At 49.5% G+C, this 20,313-nt stretch overlaps 8 protein-coding genes across 8 annotated transcripts; 3 read left to right on the top strand and 5 right to left on the bottom strand.

Annotated features, from left to right (window-relative positions):
- Nucleotides 1-1,603: 1,603 nt before the first annotated feature.
- Nucleotides 1,604-2,880, bottom strand: PC9H_008042 (uncharacterized protein; the record flags this gene model as incomplete). Its single annotated transcript, XM_036777562.1, has 8 exons — nucleotides 1,604-1,681; nucleotides 1,731-1,840; nucleotides 1,901-2,028; nucleotides 2,090-2,237; nucleotides 2,284-2,337; nucleotides 2,388-2,449; nucleotides 2,509-2,588; nucleotides 2,644-2,880. 8 exons carry the CDS (start codon nucleotides 2,878-2,880, stop codon nucleotides 1,604-1,606), a joined length of 897 nt encoding a protein of 298 aa, XP_036631182.1.
- A 329-nt stretch (nucleotides 2,881-3,209) lies between these two features.
- MDL1 (ATP-binding cassette permease mdl1) lies at nucleotides 3,210-5,894 on the bottom strand (the record flags this gene model as incomplete). Its single annotated transcript, XM_036777563.1, has 16 exons — nucleotides 3,210-3,317; nucleotides 3,368-3,405; nucleotides 3,455-3,563; nucleotides 3,615-3,742; nucleotides 3,790-3,987; nucleotides 4,038-4,129; nucleotides 4,185-4,402; nucleotides 4,455-4,464; nucleotides 4,517-4,613; nucleotides 4,669-4,861; nucleotides 4,912-4,980; nucleotides 5,032-5,108; nucleotides 5,165-5,220; nucleotides 5,273-5,405; nucleotides 5,463-5,571; nucleotides 5,622-5,894. The coding sequence occupies 16 exons, from the start codon at nucleotides 5,892-5,894 to the stop codon at nucleotides 3,210-3,212; spliced, it is 1,908 nt and encodes a 635-aa protein (XP_036631183.1).
- A 1,400-nt stretch (nucleotides 5,895-7,294) lies between these two features.
- On the top strand, nucleotides 7,295-8,556 carry PC9H_008044 (uncharacterized protein; the record flags this gene model as incomplete). Its single annotated transcript, XM_036777564.1, has 5 exons — nucleotides 7,295-7,486; nucleotides 7,540-7,686; nucleotides 7,740-8,003; nucleotides 8,059-8,302; nucleotides 8,366-8,556. 5 exons carry the CDS (start codon nucleotides 7,295-7,297, stop codon nucleotides 8,554-8,556), a joined length of 1,038 nt encoding a protein of 345 aa, XP_036631184.1.
- A 185-nt stretch (nucleotides 8,557-8,741) lies between these two features.
- PC9H_008045 (uncharacterized protein) lies at nucleotides 8,742-9,610 on the bottom strand (the record flags this gene model as incomplete). The annotated part of the gene is made up of 5 exons (XM_036777565.1): nucleotides 8,742-9,107; nucleotides 9,159-9,254; nucleotides 9,303-9,341; nucleotides 9,391-9,467; nucleotides 9,526-9,610. 5 exons carry the CDS (start codon nucleotides 9,608-9,610, stop codon nucleotides 8,742-8,744), a joined length of 663 nt encoding a protein of 220 aa, XP_036631185.1.
- Nucleotides 9,611-9,721: 111 nt separating this feature from the next.
- On the top strand, nucleotides 9,722-10,943 carry PC9H_008046 (uncharacterized protein; the record flags this gene model as incomplete). Its single annotated transcript, XM_036777566.1, has 7 exons — nucleotides 9,722-10,072; nucleotides 10,122-10,322; nucleotides 10,377-10,475; nucleotides 10,528-10,578; nucleotides 10,632-10,661; nucleotides 10,712-10,786; nucleotides 10,836-10,943. The coding sequence occupies 7 exons, from the start codon at nucleotides 9,722-9,724 to the stop codon at nucleotides 10,941-10,943; spliced, it is 915 nt and encodes a 304-aa protein (XP_036631186.1).
- A 256-nt stretch (nucleotides 10,944-11,199) lies between these two features.
- PC9H_008047 (uncharacterized protein) lies at nucleotides 11,200-12,266 on the bottom strand (the record flags this gene model as incomplete). Its single annotated transcript, XM_036777567.1, has 4 exons — nucleotides 11,200-11,413; nucleotides 11,474-11,626; nucleotides 11,679-11,821; nucleotides 11,997-12,266. The coding sequence occupies 4 exons, from the start codon at nucleotides 12,264-12,266 to the stop codon at nucleotides 11,200-11,202; spliced, it is 780 nt and encodes a 259-aa protein (XP_036631187.1).
- Nucleotides 12,267-13,042: 776 nt separating this feature from the next.
- PC9H_008048 (uncharacterized protein) lies at nucleotides 13,043-14,292 on the bottom strand (the record flags this gene model as incomplete). Its single annotated transcript, XM_036777568.1, has 2 exons — nucleotides 13,043-13,206; nucleotides 13,260-14,292. 2 exons carry the CDS (start codon nucleotides 14,290-14,292, stop codon nucleotides 13,043-13,045), a joined length of 1,197 nt encoding a protein of 398 aa, XP_036631188.1.
- Nucleotides 14,293-16,879: 2,587 nt separating this feature from the next.
- On the top strand, nucleotides 16,880-18,492 carry PC9H_008049 (uncharacterized protein; the record flags this gene model as incomplete). The annotated part of the gene is made up of 12 exons (XM_036777569.1): nucleotides 16,880-16,906; nucleotides 16,972-17,022; nucleotides 17,074-17,175; nucleotides 17,232-17,248; nucleotides 17,304-17,412; nucleotides 17,471-17,639; nucleotides 17,689-17,734; nucleotides 17,789-17,857; nucleotides 17,913-18,054; nucleotides 18,108-18,181; nucleotides 18,242-18,337; nucleotides 18,399-18,492. 12 exons carry the CDS (start codon nucleotides 16,880-16,882, stop codon nucleotides 18,490-18,492), a joined length of 996 nt encoding a protein of 331 aa, XP_036631189.1.
- Nucleotides 18,493-20,313: the final 1,821 nt, after the last annotated feature.

Here is a 20,313-nt window from a genome sequence, read left to right on the forward strand (position 1 = left end):
GGTGGTCACATGCGCTACGCGTGAAGTTCGTACCTTCGACCGAACCCAAATGTTGCGTTGAATACTGGTTCTTTGTCTCCACCTGCTGACTTGGGCAAGAACCGGCTTGGATTGAACTCTGCAGGGTTTTATAGACATTTTCGTCCAGGGAGATGCCTCTGCACGGGGAATATGTCAACCTCCAATGAACAGAAGAGTGGAGAACACATAGGCCTAAGGTTCGCAATAACAACGGAACCCTTCGGGATAAACATATTCGGTAAATGTCGTCTTCAGTAGAGCGGTGCGCAACGCCTTGTGATCAATGTGAAGATGAATTTACTAGCCATATGTATGATCTTACCCGACGGAACTGAAGGGTGCCATCTTGCACGCATTCCTTAGCTGTTGAACCGGTAGCTCGAAGCAATTCGCCAACGCACCTCAAAATCTCTTGAACAATGCAAGAGACGTATGGCAACGACTTTTTATCCTCGAATGTGGGAAGCCTGTCCTTTCCAACGACCCGATCAACCTCTTCTTGGCCACGCTTTTGACACTCTGGGTATAAAAGCATTGCCATAGCGAATAACGCCAGGCTAGCGGACGTCTACGATTATGATCATTGACGATGTATTAGATTTTCCAAGCTGAGTAGCCCGTGACTTAACAGTTTCTGTGGCTCCAGCATGAACGGCACCAAGCGACACCTTTCAGCACGACCACCCCTGTTCGCCTCGACGTTACAGATCGGTAGCAAGAAGGCAGGGCTGTGCCATTCCTTGCGCCTTCGCGGCGATTCAATTACGGTAGCCTGAAGGTAATGTGAAGGGACGAGACTCACCATCTGCTGGCGAACGGACTCGTACAAATATTCGTGCATGCGATCGACGACGGGCTTCCATGTGCGTGCTGTTTCTGCATAATGCGTGTCCGGGAACCACGTTGGGAAGTGCTTCACTGGATGCCGGTATTTGCAGCGAAACAAGGGGCCATCGAATGGCACGGTAGATTCAGCACTTACAAATAGGAAATAAATCAATCATTGTGGCGCCTGGGGTTCCACTGACCAAAAAGCTGTTCGCACCCTCCGTGCCGATCTTGATGTACACATCGTCGTCAGAACGGATCTGATGACCGTACGCAATTCTCATTGATATAGAAGTGGCATATCTAAGCCCATACATTGACATCAGTGCTCAATGTCACACGACACATACAAGAGTCAAACCTCGCCGGCCAACATAATCCCCTTTGTTTTCTATCAAGTCGTTCACTAACATGTGCGCATTCTCTGTCTGAATATGCTGGAACTGAACACATCCCTTTTGGGAGAAATTTTGTTGAAACACTTTGAGTTTCCGAAACCGCGTCTTGTCATTTGTGGGTTTGTGAGTTTCCTAACGGAAACGGAATACACCATGAGCATCAATGATGATAGAAGTCTAGTTTCAGTTCAATCAGTAGCTTTGGACCGATTCCCCGTGGAACTCCAATTCACAGACCATTACGTTGGGACGTAGCCTGGTGAAGGACCAAGGCTATGCGCACCTCTCAGCGTTGTTAGGCATTAAGCGCAGATGAATCGCATTCTATGTTGTACAAAGACACATTGCAAAAGCCATCACAACAAAAGGTCTTCTTCGGGTGTAGTGGACGAGCGATCTGAAGGCTTTGCCAGCTTGATCTGGTCGTCGTCATCCTGTCAGTATGATATGTCAGCATCCCTTTAGCGCCACAAAGGTGCTCACCATCTGGTACTGTACGCCACAGAACTGGATAAACTGATTCAGATTTCCCGCACGCGATTCGGTAATGACAGGGATGTCGTATTCATCTAAGAGCTGTCGAACTGTTGCACCTGAAATGAACCAATGTTTAGTAACCTCTGGTGATCACACGAGTGAAAGCGTATACGTACCATCCAAAGCAAAGAGTTCTTTAAGCGTAGCGGGAAACTTCGAGCTGACTTCGCCGTTGCTCATGAAGATGGTGTTTATCTTCTCGTCGCCGCCCTCTCGTAGGAACTCGTTGGCTGCTTGACTCTGTCTGGTCAACCGTATGACCGGGCTTCATCATGCCTGCGACCACAAAGTAATATGATACGCACGAATTATGTAGCTCGCGCTGTACTATATCAAGCTCGGCCTTCGTACGCGCTACTTCATCCTGTACCTCTTGTGGGATCTCAGCTGCCAGACAGGCAGCGACTTGTTCCTGGACTATCTTGTCGATCATGTCCTGATGCATTGCCACAACTATCCACTGTGAGTTCTAAGTATCAACATAAGTGAAGGAGTATACTCTGATCTCGAAGGGCTTGTCGGAGTTTCGTGTCCTTGAGTTTATCAAAAAGTACTTCGAGGACATCAGTTTCATTTCGAGTGCCCTTAGGAAGCTTGCCATACGTTCAATTTCTTCGATACCATCCTTCATGCTTGCCTCAACGCCTTCTAATTGGCGTCGAATCCTTCAACCATGCCAGCTGATTATAACTGCTATAAAAGATACTTTCGAGAATGAGCGTACATCTGAAGGTCCTTCTCGACCTCTTGCCCATCAAGCAATCGATGGTTCGACGTCAGATCGTGCATATCCGTAAGAGAACTCTTGGTGGGAGAGCGTCGTTAGCAGGTATCTAGACGAATAATTTATGACACTAACTTCTAGTGTTTTGAATTCGCCTTTCATTCTGGCGAAGATGTCCAACGTAGCGCTGAATGTGGCTGATGTATTGATAGGAGCGACGGCGGCGGTAGTCCCGACCGTTGACTTAGAAGTGGCTTGTTCAGAAGTGGTAGCTGTTGTCGTCTCTGGAGTGTTTTGGGGGGGTTGGGAGGTTTGGGAGGCCTGGGTAGCCTGGGTCGCGGGTTGAGCAGACTTTCGATTCTTCGGCGGCATTGTTATATATACGATGTGCTGATGGGTGGAGAAGAGGTTCAGTTAGAAAGTACCAACAAGTCAACTCGATGTCATCGTTTCTGTGGGTCGAGGCAACATGCGGCATCAACGTGGGCGAACTGTGAGACTTCGAGTTCTCAGACCTTTGATTAGATCGTTTATCCAAATTGAGTAGAGGGTATGTACTATATCGTCTATAGGAGAGTTATGGTATTAGGCGACAACTTATGTAGTCAGAAGCGAACTGTGAATCCGCAGTCAGTTGCTGCAGCCAGAAGAGATGCACATCCCACGACCGTACATCAATTCTATCAGGATAGTGAGGGAAGTCATGGTTGTACTGGTTCCTCAGTCAATGGGAGCTCTGTGCGTTCCGTGTTGGTGGCGTTGAGCTGTGCCGCCATGAGTGCTCGGAAACGAGAGTTTTCTCGCTTCATCTGCAACAACCATGTTAGGACCGCGAATGACTGAGAGGAGCAGAACATACCAGCTGCCTGTAAGTTCCTGATTCCGTGATTCGGCCATCTGTGAAAAGCAAGATCAGAAACATTGCGTGCTCCACCTCAAGACTTACCTTCAAGCACAACGATTCTCTCTGCTCGTGCGATGGTAGAGAGACGATGAGCCACAAACAAGCACGTTGTTTCCTTGGCTCTCAGGATTTTATCGATTGCATCATTGACCTGCATAGCACGTTTGCAACGCAAATATAGGACTGAGAATGACTGACGTACCCGTAGTTCAGACGTGGCATCCAACGAACTGGTGGCCTCATCTAGAGCCAAGATAGCTGGTTTCTTCAATAGAGCCCGAGCTATAGCCAACCTCTGACGCTGGCCACCACTCAAACTCATTCGGCCGACTAGGGCATATCAGAGTTGAATATCAGCGGAAAACATTGCAGCTCACTCTCTGTATCAAACCCGTGTGGCATCCCCCAAACGAATTCACAGTTCGCTTCGCGCGCTGCTTGTTCTATTTGTTCCCTGGTAGCGGTTGGGTGGCCGTACGCGATATTGGAAGCGATAGTGCCTGTGAATAACACCGGGTCTTGGGGTACAACTCCAATGATCTCCCTCCAAGACTCGGGCGTAAACTCCCTGATGTCTATTGCAAACCAATGAGATGAGGCCCATAAAACAATATATAAGGCTAACCTTGGCCATCGAAAGTGACCTTGCCTTTTACCGGATCATAATATCGTAAGAGAAGAGCGTGGATGGAGGATTTACCCCCGCCACTCTTACCACTGTCAACAGGGCCATTGTCAGGATGTTCACATCCAACTTGTGGAATAGACTTACACGATGGCTACACTTTCGCCTACGCCAACTTCCAAGTTAAACTCTTTCAGAATATCGACGCCCTTACGGCTGGGGTATTCGAACTGGACATTCTCGAATTTGATAACTCCGCGTCGATCGCGCGGAAGTTCAGTCCCTTGATGAGGTGGAATGTGAGGTTGTCGGTCGAGGAGCTCGAAAATCCGTGTCCCTGCGCCAATGCCGCGCATGATCGAAGACTAGAGGATCGAAATATGTCAACGGTCGCGTTACACACTGCGATATACGCACGAAGAATGACCTAGACGGGTTCATCATCAAAGTGTACAAGAAGACGCGAAGATTACACTTACGTTAACATCTGCAATCCATTGCCGACGTATACAGTGTAAAGTAAGAGACTAGTGAGGTCTCCCACTGAAATGTCACCACGCGACACCAGCGTACCACCTTTAAGTTTGCCTTATCAAAACCGTTACTTTGCGAGGGTGAGTGTGTTCCTCACCGTATCCCAACAAAGCCAAAATGGTCACGTTGCCACTCCAACCCGTGCTCCCAAAGAATATCCCAGTAGCAATAGCTTCCTTCCGGGCCAAGTCAAGGACATGGTTCACACGTTGATGGAACTTTTCTTGCTCCTGGGGAACGGCGTTGAACGCTTGCACTGTTCGAAGCGCAGAGAGAGATTCAGAGGCTACCTGCAACCGAAGTCAGGGTACGAATCAACGTAGATTGCTAACAAACGAACTTTCGTCATGTCCCCCATGGCCTCTTGCGTTCTATTTGAAAGTTTCTTGATATATCGACCGTAGAAGACCTAGCAGCACCATATTATAGTTAGTGTGATGAAAGAAGACCATTTGCTTACAGCGCCGAGGGACACCGGAGGAACGACCACTAGCATAAGCGTCGTTAGAGTTGGCGACAAGTAGAACATTGCCCCCACTGATAAATCACAGCATTAGACGAGGTGTCGAGGGTATAGAAAGGGGAAGAGTTACAGCCAACAGAAGCCATGAGAACCGCGCGCAAGCCATCGGATAGGTTCTGCGTCACACTAGCAAATTGTTAACGGGGCTCCTTAGTCTTAAGTCTTGAAGGGAGCGTACCTCTCTCCAACGATAGTTGTGTCCACACTCAACCTACTCAATACATCTCCTTCCCCTCGTTCGACGAATTCCACCTCCTGCTTCAAGGCCGCAGTGTACGTCTGTTCTCGGAGTCTGGCAACAATACGTTGGCCTTGCAGATATATTACACTTTCGTACGGACTAGTTGATCCAGTTGATCTACACTCACCTGCCATTTTCATTATCATTGCACGACCTGCGTTTGCAACGGCGCCTGTTGTGAACAGGACGAGGAGTAGAGCGGCAGCGGAGCCAGCAGACAATCCGAGGGGTAGTTGCTATAATACTCGGTCAAATTAATCAGCGCAGCATAGAGTGTTGCACGTACTGGATTCGTTGTGGAGAAGAAATCGATCAACTTCCCGATCGTGAATGGCACACTGAGTGAAACGGAAGCAGACACAAGCAGCAGACCAACTGCTGTGGTCAGCGGTTTCCGCTCCGCCTTTGCGAGAGACACGAGCTTCCTGAATGACGAAGAACTTTCAGGGGATTTAGAGAAAGCTGAGGGAAGCTTAGGTAGAAAGCGGGCGATGGAAGTCTTCGGAGGTGGCTTCGGAGGGGGGTCGCTTGGTAGTGAGGAGTACGAGCGGATGGGCATTATTCTGCCCTTTCGAAAGTCGCCCTCCGGGCACCATAGTCGCTTGGGAATGCTGGCCCCGAACGCGTGTTGGCGGCACATCCGAGCTTGTGACCACCATGGCCGTAAGATGGAGCCTACGCAACGTTGGTTGGCCAACATCGCGTCGCCAAAGCAAAGAATGAGCTCTGTGGACCTTGGAAAGGGCTGACGTGTCCCCGACGTTCGATGAGAGCAAATCCCAGAGTCGTCGGGCAAGTCGTGGTGGAAATCGTCAACAGGCGGCGGTCACGTGAGCTCATGACTGTGTCACCTTCTTGAATCTTCCGAGTCAACGCCGCAACGTCGCAACTTGAAGTTGCATTGACTCATTCCTCAAAAGCATTCGCCCCCGCCCGTAAGTAATTGTCAGGTATGTCACGTCGTGCTTCAAAGGACGCCCGGTTTGCTTTGACAGCACCCGGCGTCGGAGATTTCTTGGCACGAACGAGCGCTAAAGTCGTGATGATTTACCTCCCAGAACAATCTCGGTCCTACAAAGACTAGACAATAGTTCAAAACTGCTCTGCGACAATCCTCAGTTAACCTTAGTATGGTACACTCACTGATAATGTGTGTATCACTTTCACCATTCCATTGTCCAGAAATGCAACCGATCATCCGAAGCACCCGCCTGATCGAACGGTGCCACTGGGATACAACACCGATGTTGAAATCCATGTTAACCGTACGTAAACTTGATAAATATATAATGAAGGTGCGGAATACTCGCATTGGTACGAGCGAACTCCCCTTTATGGCCGCATCGTGGTACCCATCAACTCGCCAATTCAAGAGGAGGCCCGTCGCATTCCGCCTTCTTGTGCCTCTTCTGCATGGGGAGTCTCTTATCCGGAAACGCATAAGGCAAGCCCATGCTTCTTCGTCAGAATCGGTGCCGTTGATAGGATCCTGCTATACTCTCAAATGGAAGAAACTCCGTCGTTTATCGCGGCTCCCATTATACAAAGCTTCCGTTGTCCCTAGCGGCTGCCAAGAATAAGTTCTATATCTCGCAACGAGAGGCGCGCACTGATAGCGAACCTGACATCCTATTCTGGGCATACGCCTGCTGTACATCGATCTTGCCGAAGGCATCGAGTGCAAACAGAAACAAGCTTGGCACTCTGTGGATATGTCTGTCAAACGGACGCGGCAAACAACCGTGAGCAGCGGACGACACCGGACACACCCTCTATCTTCTGTGTCTACGGTACAATGTTCGAGGTGAGTCGATCTTGGGAGTATAAATACTGTACTGACATTCGGTGGATAGAGCATCTCATCCCTTCTTCACTTTCTCTTCCTTAGATCTCCTCCTCCATTCACTCGACGCCAGTTCATTCTAGAGAACTTTCCAACCCCTCAATTTTACTATTACAATGCCTGCTCCTGACTTCTTCACCAAGACCGCCGGCGAGGCCCCTGCCGCGCCTACCCAGTCCGCACCCTCTGTCACACCCTCTGGCGCCTACTACAACGCTCGCTTGGATCCCAAGAACTATCTTGAGGGACCCCTCTCTGAGAACCCTGCGACGCGCCTCCGCCAGATGCTCGCCCGACCAGGTATAGTGGTAAGCCCCAGAAGCTTCGAGTTAACGGCCGCCCACTTACGAACCACATCCAGGTTGCACCCGGCATCTGCGATGGTATCTCCGCCAGATGTGCACTTGAAGCTGGCTTCACCTGTTTGTACCAATCTGGTGCCGCCACCACTGCCTCCCGCATGGGTCAACCTGATCTCGCCATCGCAACATTGAACGACTTCGTCGGGGTAAGCATCGCGTCCCAGTAACTTTGTTGTACGGCTTATCCGCCCCTCATTAGTCCGCCCAAATGGTCTGCAGCCTTGATCCCACTTGTCCAGTCATCGCTGACGCCGACACCGGGTTCGGTGGCCCTGCAATGGTCGCACGAACTGTGACTCAATATGCCAAGTCCGGCGTTGCTGGCCTTCACATCGAAGATCAAGTCCAGACCAAGCGATGCGGACATCTGCTCGGAAAGCAGGTCGTTTCACGCGAGGAGTTCTTGACTCGCATCCGTGCGGCAGTCATCGCTCGTGATGCTATCCCAGGGGGATCTGACTTTGTAAGTAATATGCGAAGACCTCTTCGAGTATTCTTTTGAACCTAACCTTCAATAGGTTATCATTGGTCGCACCGACTCTGCCCAGGTACTGGGGATGGAGGAAGCCGTTGAACGGTTGAAGCTCGCTGCCGCAGCTGGCGCTGACGTCTGCTTCATCGAGGGCGTCAAGTCAAAGGACCTCCTTGAGTCAACGGTCAAGGCCCTCGCGCCCACACCAGTCCTCGTCAATGTCATTTCTGGCGGTCTCACTCCACCATTCACATACGGAGAAGCTGAACAGATGGGCGCCAAGATCATCAGTGAGTCACAATCCCGTCTCTAAGCGAAAGCGAAGGATCCTAATCACTTACCACCTTCCTTAGTCTTCTCGCTTGTCTCTTGCGTGGCTATGGTGCATGCTTGCCGCGCCGCCATGCAATCGCTCAAGAAGACAGGTACTGATTTCATCTCAGCGCAAGGTATGGACCCGAAGGCATTCTTCAAGGTGATGGGATTGGACCCGGTCATCGAGCTTGACGCCAAGGCCGGCGGTACTGCTTTCCAACAGGTTTAATATGGTGCACATAGACGTCGGATGTCGGGTGATGAGAGGGAGTGATGGAGATCACTGTTTATTATGCGAATGCCTAGATTTCATACCCAACAGGTGTACACATAGCTTGCCCTGTAACATCTATAATCATATTAGCACTGTAGATCATGTACTTTTCAACGGGTGAGAGTTTCAAGTGAATACTTTCACGGCCTGATGAATTCAGAGAACGCGCTCCGTGTCGGCTTCGAGTTGGACCTTTGCGCCATTCGATCCACGATATTGACTAGTCCGCGTTCAATCCACCGCATCACCGTACTCTCCTTGTGCCAAACCCCAGTTGTCCAAATTGCCAACGGACCCGTTTCCTCCCTCCCGTTTCTGCGCTTCATACGGTTGGCCATGACCACGTCCGTCAGTATACGGTCACCAACAACAATGAGCTCATGGTCTGAAATCGGCTTTTCGAGAGAGGAAAAGTAGTTCCGTATGGAGTTTATGCAAGAGTAAGCCGGTTTGAAGGAGGTATGCTTGAGTACCGGCACTCCAAGGTGGTGTGATACGGATTCAGCCTATACATGTTCTTTGGAAAGAGCGTAACTGATAGCCGCATGATCTCTTACCTGGATTTCGCCAGCATCGAGATATGTACCAGCCGAGTTACTGACAATCAAGACGTTGCCATTGCCAAAAGTTCTTCTGCACTCTTGCCACGCGTCCTACCAGACCGTGAGGAGAATGAAACGCGTTTCTCTGATTCGATTTACCTTCAGCTCAGGGACCAGTGTGTCGCGATGTGGTATCGTCTGCCAGTCGATTAGGCCTGGCTTACGGAAAGTCTGAAGATGCACGAACCAGACAATTGTCCTTGTCGAAGACAGCTCCCCTGTATCCGGCTTTCCGTAACTGAGCGAAGTCAATCGAGCGAATGTCTTCCTGAATGAAAACGGTGAGTACAGGCTCTCGCGTTTCACTGGTGGCCTGATAGACCTGGTACAATGACGGCTGGTAGGACCAGACGTGGTTTGAAGAGTAATTGGGCTGGCGCCAGTAGGCCGGGGATGTTCAACGGCATGGTCGTCGAGCGGGAGGTGGGCAACTGACCACGTGAGCACCGGGGCACTTCTGACATCGCCAGCCGAGCCCCTGTGCATTTGTTCAGTGTTCACCTTCATCCACAAACCCGATGGCAGAATTTGTTGAAGCTTGGCTCGCCGGACCAAACGCGACGCAGTTCTACACAAGAACGTATCCCGCAGAATCGCCTAAAGCGGTCGTGGTGTTCCTCCACGGTTTCGCGGAGCACATTGGCCGATATACACATATACACCCTCGGCTCGCACAGAATGGTGTAGCCGTCTTTGCGTTTGACTTGCGCGGCTTTGGGAAGACAGCACAGGATACAGAGAAGAAGAGCTCTCATAGCTCGTATGGAAAGACCAGCTGGCCGGAGAACTTTGCAGATATCGAATGGGCTATCAAGCACGTCCGGAAAGAATACCCCGGAATACCTGTATTCCTCATGGGTCATTCTATGGTACGGGCCCGCCAATTTGTAGCACGCTTATACTTATCAAGTGCTACAGGGAGCCGCCCTTGCTTTGGGATTTGTTACACGCAACTCTGCCCCGCCTGACCCGGAAGTAATCAAGTCGTTGTCTGGTGTTATAAGCCAGAGCCCTCTCGTCCATCAGACGTATCCCGCGTCCAAGGCACTACGCTGGGTTGGCGGCAAAGCCAGCATGCTCGCGCCGTCGACACTCATTCCGGCTCCGGTCAAAGCAGAGGTACATCATTCATCACCGCCTTTATTGGTAGCTAATTAACATCTATCACGAAAGCACTTAAGCCACGACGACGAATTCAATGCCTCCTACCTCAAGGATCCTCTCATCAAACCCTCCGGCTCTCTGAAGGGTATTCATGATATGTTGACTGGCGTAAGTTCCGTCAATCCATGTGATCCGCAAGCTTGCAACTTGCCTAAATTAGGGCGAACAACTCCTTGAAGTCCACTATAAGCATTGGCCAGAGAGTCTTCCCGTTAGTCTTGTCCTATTTCCCCATTTTGTTGTATATTGAATCATTACTCGAAGGTATATATAGTTCATGGATCAGAGGATAAGGTAGGTCGACTACGTGCCCCGCCCGACTATCTTAACCCGACCTCCTGCAGGTAACATGTCCCAAGGCATCCAAAGCCTTCCACGACAAAATCTCCGCACACAAGAAACAATACGAGTTAATCGAAGTAAGCCTTCCATTTCTGCGTCTTGCTCTAAGGCTGAACCCATCTTCAGGGGGGATTTCACGAACTACAGAACGAACCCGATGGTGTCAAAGAAAAGGTGTATGATGGGATATTCGCCTTTATTGAAGCACACCTTGGAGTAACGCCGAAATTATAAGTATCATCGTTTGAACAGTGAAATCTGGATCTCTGGGGCATGGGTGGATTGACTTGTTGCTATGATGATAATGAAATTGCACTCGCAAATGTCAAGAAGCTCTACACCCAACATATGCTTGAAAAGACGGATATGCTACTTACCCAATTCACAAATCAGGTCCAAAGTAACTCTGAAAGAAACGAAACGAAGATCTGGATCCATTACCTACGTACTCTGCCGCATACGTCAGGGATAAAAGTATCGAATAAGCAAGCTAGTAACCAGCAGCACCGGGCGCGGTATCACCATCTCTCTTCAACCGAAGCAACACTTCCTTGAACCTGGTCAGGTCTGTCGTGCCTGCGCCAGTTCGCGCAATAGCCTTGCTCTGAGAGTTCTGAAGTTCGACGTAGTCGCAAATGCGTTCCCAAGTCGTGCCATGGGAGAGGTTGTCCGTGATTTTAGCTACGTATTCAGCTTCCTCTTCTCTGCGCAAGGGAAAGAAAGGTCAGACATCCAAGCATGGGTCTAAAAAGCTTGGTACGAACTTGTTCTGCCTGATAGCATCCTCTTTCTTGGCTGCGTACGACTCATAAAACTCGTCGATGGCACGTTCGGCTTTGTAGATGGTTTCTTGGCGTTTCTCCTTCGAAGCCTTGTCGCGAGCCTCGATTTCCCTCGCCTGCTTCTCTCGCCAGTCCCTACCGCAAGTTAACAATCGCAGCAGCGACGCTGGAACTTTGGATAATTCACCTTATAACTTGCGGCTCGTCTTCAGGCAGAGGTTGGCTCAGGATGGGAGTGTTCGTGAATGTTGAGGGTTGAGGGCGCGGGGCGAATGGTGTGCTAGTGCCGAAACTGGCTTGGGGTTGCATCTGGGGTGGTGACTGAATGGTCTGCAACGGGCAGACGTGTCAGCTGGGCCTTGAAGATTACGCGACTACATGAGCAGCACTTGGGAAGGAAAACGGGATATACGAGTCGGGTTGACCAGCATATGAGCATGGCCAGTGAAAGCTCATCGACATCCCCAATGATGCGGCGTTGACTGCGTAGAACGACAAGGCTCACCGTTGGGACATTAATCTCCGGGAATTCGCTTTCGAACTTCTCGATTTCGTCGTCCCCCGTAATACGCACATCGTTTTGCGGAGGCGGGGTGTCGAAAGTGTCGAATGAGAATCCTGAGCTGGGGTTGCGGGCTGGAGCTGGTGGTTGGCTAGAAAGACTGGGAATGTCTCCCGAGCCGTCGAGCGAAATGTCGGGGAAGGCCGACGCGGCGCGGTCAAAGTCTATCTCGTCGTTGGACGAAGTGAAATCGCCTCCCAGTAAGTCGCTCATTTTTGGTACGTGGAAACTAAGTGGAAAGTTGCAAGTACTCTCATCAAGCGCCGGATACCCTACTTGAGCGTCGGGCGCTTGCAAGTACTACATTGAAGATATTTTGGTAGAGGTCAGTGAGCAAATGGCACGGCCAAAGCTCGGACGCGACACTGGATAACCCGAACGCGACTGGGACCGTGGACGCGCCCGACGCTGTCTACGGCTCACGAAAAGAATATATATATATACCCTACCGTAATCGTGCCACTGCCACCTGCGACTCCAGGCGAGAATGCCTCTGCTCCTCATATTATGGTAGTCAATCCAACTCGAACGAGGTTAATCCTTACTGGACAGTCAACGTTTGCTACTTTACATATACCCACTCGGGAGCTTTGTCCGATGATACATTGGTTACCTTACACTCCTTTAACCCTATTCTCTGATATATTTGCCCGCCGCATCTACGAAGCACAATTGCCATATATGCACCCCCCCTTTTCGCTATTAGTGCGAAAACATGTGTCTGAGATGCATTCAGTGGATGTAGGGCAACCATGATTCGCATGACACCGTTCGAATCGAAGGAAATAGTGGGGTCGAAATTTTCCATGGCTGAATATCTGTGGTCCATGTCCTTTGAGTTATACCATACTGAATCTTCGTCCCAGGCCGTGAAGCTACCAGCAAGCATCGAATTGAAGGGCGAGGAAGCGCCGCTAGTGCCACGCCACAAAAGCAAGCGACGATCATTGGTTTGGGTGAGAATCGCGGCCTGAAGACGGTAGAATGCCCTATCGAATCCTTCGCCGTATTCCACAGGCTATAGTGACGTCGAGAGCGGAGAGAATGGAATACACCATATCTTCTTCCTTTGTAGTCTTGCGCTTTTGCATTGCGCGCATGAGCGAAATGGCGTGGTCAATCCCCGGTTCGTATGCCTCCCATTCCACATATCCTATTTGTTATCGTAAATCAACAGTGATTCTATGTATACATCGATCTGATTACCTGTGGTCGAGCAAAGGTCGTGGTACAGCAAGGAAACCAGTTTGCTTCCTCGACAAGCATGGAACTTGTGTTTGTCTTCAAGGGGCTCCGCAGGATGCCAGTCGTTTGTGAAACACACTATTCTGTTGGGCGCGAGAAACTCTTGAAGGGTCCAGCCTCTTGAAGACCACGGATCGCGCGATGCGAAAGGGGAGTCGGAAGTCGCTGCACCTGAGATAGTCGAAAAGTAAATCACGCAGACGTATGCGCGGCGATACCATGCGAACATGAGGGGGATCGATTCATTCCGATTGGCTTCGTCAATGCACGCGCTATCCACCCAAATATAACGAGAGCCATAGAGAGACTTGACGATGTTTGAAAACTCGATCAACTTCTGGAATCCCTTCTTTGCCTGCACACCCGGATCAGAGATGTTAGACACATCAACAAATAATAGCTCCTCTTCGTCTTGATACCAGCGATGCGACAGGATGGCATACTGGCCGAACAGCGTAATCTGCTCACGTACCCAATGGCTGGGTATCGACGTTTGCGTGGCCTTCGTGCGGATCGACTCGCGGACCGCCAGAAGGACAGAATGTATGGGTATAAGTATTCGCAACCGGCGGGAGTAGTCGTGGAGGGTTCCTGAGTTATAGGCTTGCAGCTCGTCTTTGAGGGCGGAGATGAAGCAGTCTACACCATTTATCAATGGACTCTTCGTCATTGCTGAAAAGACAAATGGGCGAATATCCTCCTCCCATTGAACTGGCCGCGGCGAGGTCTCAGTAAGACGCACGGCATCTGATATAATGTTGATAACCTCGCCGTAGGCCAGGGGGATCTCGATCCAGGCCTGGAGGTTGGTAGTAATATCGTCCTTGAGCTCCGTACGAGAAATGTTGCGCTTTCTTTCCGTGTCGAAAAGGTGAAAGGGACATTTCTCGACATAATCTGAAACATATACACAGTACCTACCAGTGGTGAGCCTGTTAGAATGGTAAGAGCGGGTGAGTGACCTTACTGATTGACCACCGAGACCAAGTAGCATTATTGGTGTCCGGTTGATAACTAGGCAAAGGCAGTCGAGCTCACCTCATTCTGAGAGATATATGTCAATAGGTTTAGAGGGATTTAATTGAAGATCGCGTACCCGAACCTTGTCCCAATCGATACCCTGATGATGTGCTACTAGTACTACGCTTTGAGTTGCGTCCGTCATAATCTAGCAGCGAGCAACGCGTCGGGCGGTATTTGTGTGCCACGAGCCTCTTATCAAACAAATATTGGACAGATCATCGATAGCTTTCTGTGTGTGCCGAGCCCAGAAAACGGGATGCGGAGGCTGTATACAGTACAGTACCACGACGCGGGCTCGACAGGCACTGCGTCTTCTGTATTCTTGGCCGATACGCTCACTGTCTTCAAGCTTCTGAGTTCCGGATGATTCTTCTGGAAGCAGTCGGGACGGTGTGAAAGCCATAGGGCGCTTATGGTCACCCAAACAATATTTACGAAGATTTACGACGTACTAACTTGGTACGGCCAAGGTACGGCAAGCTGTGACCACCATGAGCTAGTACCATAACGTTTTGCTTCGACCGCAACCAGTGTTGGACACTGACCTGACGGGCACTGAACTGACCCCGGGTCAGTGAGGTCAGTCAGTGGGGGTCAGTGAGGGGACTGACCTTGGTGGGGGTCAGTTGGTGAATTATAATCGTGATACAGTCGACTCTGTCATAACCCATGACCGTCATAACCCATACTCTGCCGAAACCCATACATTTTCCCATCCACCAAGTTGGTTCGCAGGGAAATCCCATATCTCTGCGATACCTGATAACCCATACTTTTTGGGGATGTCAAAACCCATATGTATATGTTATTTTTGTCGTATATTCAATTAAATTCGTTGTAAACGGTTGAATTATGAAACTAAAAACCATTATTTTTTCACTTTTGAGCCCGCACTCTACATGATTGAGCTCCCTGTACTTAAAAGGGGGCTAGAAATCCTCCAACGTGCCACTAGGAATCAGAAAGAGGAACTTCAAACTCGCATTCAGCAAAAGAAGCCTATTACGGAGGAGGAAGAAATATGGCTTGATGGTGAAGGGAACAATGTTGATGGCGAAGCCCTCATTGGGCTTCTTGAATCTCATGAAAGCAACAAAGATTTCCGACCACTTTGCTAGCATTTGACATTTTCATGGCTTTCCTCTCTAACTATAGTAGACTTTAGTCTTGCTTTAATCTTTCCTTGTCATATATATTATAGTTATACAGCCGTAGTCCTGTAAATAAATCCACCAACTAATTCGACGGCGATTTTTCTTAGACGCCCAAATAGGCGCTTTGAGTTAACCCATACTCTCTCAAAACCCATAGCCCAGCACGTCCACCGAGGGTCATGGGTTATGACAGAGTCGACTGTATCCGCGCAGGCTTAGGTACTTCGAGCTTCGGAAACTCCCGATACACTCTAAATTTTCTTATTGGCTACGGTACACTCAATCCTTAAATCCTTCCGCGCTGTGATCATGTCCCCACGCGGCTGGGCATGGCAATACTTCTACGAGGATGGCAAAAAATACAAGACCAACAAATCACATAAGAACGCTTATTGCCATCCATTTCAACAGAGAAGAGAAGATTCCCCTCTGTGACGTGTTTGACTTCACCGTTGCCAAGGTATCTCCTTGGGGTGGCCAAATGAAGATGTTTGCCGAGTTTGCAGAAAAGAATTTGGAGGAGGAGATGACTCGGTGTGAGTTGGACTTTGTGGAGGAGCTTGACATTATGGAAATCGACTAGTTACATGTCTTCTACAATGGAATGAATTAATTTGAATTTTTGGCGCTTTTTCCGGCTTTTTCCGTGACTGACCCTCTGACCCCACCCTCTAGACGGTCAGTCGCGCCCCCACTGACCCCTTCCACACTGACCCGGTCTGTGACCCCGGGTCAGTCCAACACTGACCGCAACTGTTGCCGAAGTTCAAATGTCTACGCTCAACTGAGCACGAACTCAGCAAATCGATCCGATGTTGGGCGAGCTATAAGGCGAAGCTCAAGGCCAGCCAATTTGGCCCTCTTCCGTTTATATATTCTGGTCCTCAATGGGTCTATGAGACTGGTGGGTATGTTATGAGGACTCGGAGAAAGTCCAACGGCTAGATCAAATTGTCGCATCAGAGCCAAATCGGAACAGGTAAATTTCGCTTTCGTGACCTCGCTTCTGAACCGTTACTTAGTTCTCATGCACCGTGGCTTATAGGTCTTATGATGTCTTTATTACAGTCACACGAAGAAGCTTGCGCTGCTTCATTGCAGAGCGGACCGTAGCCATCCCACTCCAGATACCAAGCGGACCGCGCCAAACATATACCATGTATATAATGAGGAGTGAAGAAACACTATGGCACGGCCGTTCACTAGCAGGAACCCCATCCAGCACTCATGCTATCTCAATTCCTATCTGTCTTGATTTTTATCCACGCTTGTCTTGCGGCCGTGCCATGTACGCTGCAGGCCACTGGCGGTGATGATGCGCCACAACTCTTATCTGCAATGCAGTCTTGCTCGGTCGTCACAGTTCCGAAAGGTGTTACTCTGTCTGTAGGCACAAGGCTCAACATGACTGGTCTCTCCAACAAGCATCTGGTAAGTCCCCACAGTATGTGGTCGTGCGTCCGTAGCAAGCCGACTGACCAACTTATGACACGTAGAACCTCCAAGGAACCATAAAATTCACCCCCGACATTCCATATTGGACAGGGGTATATTTAGCTCGATACTATTCGTGGTACATTTTCTCACTACAAAGATAGAACGCGTTCTTTATACCTTTCCAAACCCAAGTCACCTTCTGGCTTCTCGGTGGTAAGAACCTACGTGTTGATGGCGGCGGAACTCTTGATGGGTCAGGCCAAGTAAGTCGCCACTGAATTTGGTATTGAATGATATTCGATGCTCATTCGCGTACTAGATCTGGTACGACACCTTGTAAGTGTTGGCCTTACTGTTGGGCGGTAACTCGATTCTCAACCCCAGCCGTCAGCGCGAGCAATTCATCATTGTTGCGACCGATAGTCTTGACCCTTTTCCAAGCAACCGACGTCGTTGTGGAAAGTATCAATATGATCAACGGCCCAGAGTGGTTCAACCTTGTAAGCTACTCTGCCGTACTGTGACTTCAGTTCGCAAGCCAATATATGCGGACGCTAGGTTAACGAGGGAAAGAACATTGTCTACAATAACCTGCACATCGATGCTCGCTCCACGTCTTCGCACAGGATTTCCAATACAGACGGATGGAACATCTATCGCAGCGACAATGTGACCATTCAAAACTCCGTGATCAACAACGGAGACGACTGCGTTGCCTTCAAACCTAGTAAGTCACAACTTCCTTCAAGCAGATCTGTCTAAACGCTGTTGTGCAGATGCTACGAATGTTTTGGTCTCGAATCTACAATGTAATGGATCACAGTACGTTAGGCGATCCAATGGATGTCGACGTGATCTAACGTTAACTGTTTCTAGTGGTATTTCCGTCGGATCCCTAGGACAATTCCCTGACATGTTTGACATCGTCGAAAACGTCCTCGCGGTGTGGGTCTCCACTAGTATCCTCTCCGTCCCGGGTACTGACGAGTATCGACTATAGAAATGTAACCATGACCAACGCTCAAAACGGTGCACGTATCAAAGCGTGGGCAGGGCAAGGTGTCGGCGCCGGACGAGTGAAAAATATTACCTTCCAGCACTTCGTCGAGAGCAAAGTCGACAACCCCGTCGTCATCGACCAGGTAAGTCCCAGGTATCACGATTCGTAACGAGTCCTCCTAAATTTGGGTATCAGTGTTATATGACCAGCGCGTCCGCTTGCGCCCAGTTCCCTTCCAATGTTTTCATCTCTGATATATTCTTCAACGAGTACGCTCTGGTCCCTTTCCTTCGACATGCTGCCACTTAACTCCCAACGTTGTTCCACAGCATCTCTGGCACGTCGTCTGGCTCCCTAGTTGCCGCCCTGTCTTGCTCCCCAGACGGTCGCTGCAGCGACATCAACGTCAACGACTTCACCGTCAAGTAGGCATTTTGTCTATCCTCGGTGAACTTTTCTTCGCGTAATCTAACAACCCTCAATCAGGGCTCCTTCCGGTACCTCCAAGTTAACTTGTCAGAACGTGGAGGTGACAGGAAACGCTGCTTCGCTGTTCCCGACATGCGCCATCACTGGATAAGCTAATCGCGATGTAGGGTTGAAAACTACTCTACCGTGCCTACAAATGTACCAAATTTACAGAAACCGTGCTATACATTTATCAGCATATTTCCCAGTGAAGCTGGATATCCTCTCCCGTGTCTATCTTCTGTCCTCAAACCTAGAAGCAGGCGGAATAGAGCTCGCTTGACTCGTTGTCCCCATGCCACGGCAGTGCGCACTCTTGACTCCATTGGCATCAGACTCCATCCCAACGAATCAACGCCTCTCCGAACCTGGGATTGGTCAGACCGTGATTGACAGACTGAGCCAACATCAAGAGCACGACCAAGTACTAGTTCCCCACCGCGAGTCGCGACGCCAGGATTACAAGGCTATGGGCACTGGCGGTTAACCAGAATCAATTCCGGCGCTCCAAGGCGGTGCTGTGACTCTTCATATATGGCACGGGTTGGGTCAACTGCTTTCTCTGTCACCTCGACGTTGTGATCCAGAAACAACACAAGGAATTTTATTCAGCCAGATTGCGCAACAAGTGAATACGAAGCAAGACCATCCCCCTTGAATCGACTCGCGCATACCGATTTCGAATCAACACTGACTTCCCTCGATAAGTAACGGGAAAGCCGTCGATGTCATTCTTATGGCTTCCGCAACAATTCTAAAGGCTGGTGGTGGTGTGGGAGATATTGTAGGCATTCCTGGCATTCATCAATGCTATTCAGGTGTGAAGCCTGAAAATTCCGACTTGCTTGTAACTAACAATGGTTGCTTACTTACACTCAGAATATGAAGGGAAATGATGCCAAACGGCTTGAGGTCTTAAACCATATTGAATCTCTGGCACATATCGTAACTGATATAAAGGAGAAGGTATCAAGGAATAGGACTGCATATTCATGCGCGTTGGAGGACAGAATAATACAGCTCAATTCGTGAGTATTTAATGTCATGCACATTCAGTGGATTAATCAGGGGAGATTCGTAGTGAGTTGGTGCGGTATGAGCAAACATCATCTCGGTTGGTGGCTATGAAGGGAAGGGTCCTGAAAGGCTCTTGAAGAATCAAGAAATTTCGGGTACACTGACTGACTTATCCGAAGGAGTGCTGTCTTGCGAAAGAACCAATGTTTGGCTGGTTTACTTCGTACGATGTACCTCGCTTGACTCGATCGGTTGCTGACAGATTCAAGAAAGCGAATTGACTTGGTGCTTCCTTCTTTGTTCAAGGCATCCAAGATCTTGGGGATACAAGGTTACTTATAACTACAATTGCCTGCCATCTGGCACGGTTGGATGGGCCGGTCGATACTGCGATCAAGAATGCGGCCCGCGAGTATCAATTAACCCAAACTCCTGGAGAAAAGAGTAGCTAGCGGCAATTCACGGACCTCCTCGAACCTCTCAGGCATCTGGGGCCACAGTCTGAACATATCGTTAGACTCGGCTGTACCTAGAACACCTGAGTGATCATGTAGCCACACAGTCATTCGGTTGGGTCCCATAGTCATGCCAAAAACAAATCTGTGATCCAGTTGTTCGCGGAGTATGCGACGAAGATATCCGATCAGCTGTTTAACGATGTCCATCCCAGTTTGCGAATCCTTGCGTTTCATTGCCATGGCGCAGATGACTTGTAACCACCAGATAGACACCTGCAATGCAGAAATGTGTTAAAATGGTACATACATACAGAGAATGTAAGAAATTTCCTATACCAAGAAGGCTTCCTTCCTCTGCACCTCCAGTTGAATATGAGAAAGAGTCCTTAAAGCATGAACGTCAAACGGCGCTCACTGTGAGCTCCTCATCCGTTTGCTCGGTCTACAGGGGATGAGCG

The sequence above is a fragment of the Pleurotus ostreatus genome, assembly GCF_014466165.1.
Source record: "Pleurotus ostreatus strain PC9 chromosome Unknown scaffold_5, whole genome shotgun sequence".
Taxonomy (NCBI): Eukaryota; Fungi; Basidiomycota; class Agaricomycetes; order Agaricales; family Pleurotaceae; genus Pleurotus; species Pleurotus ostreatus.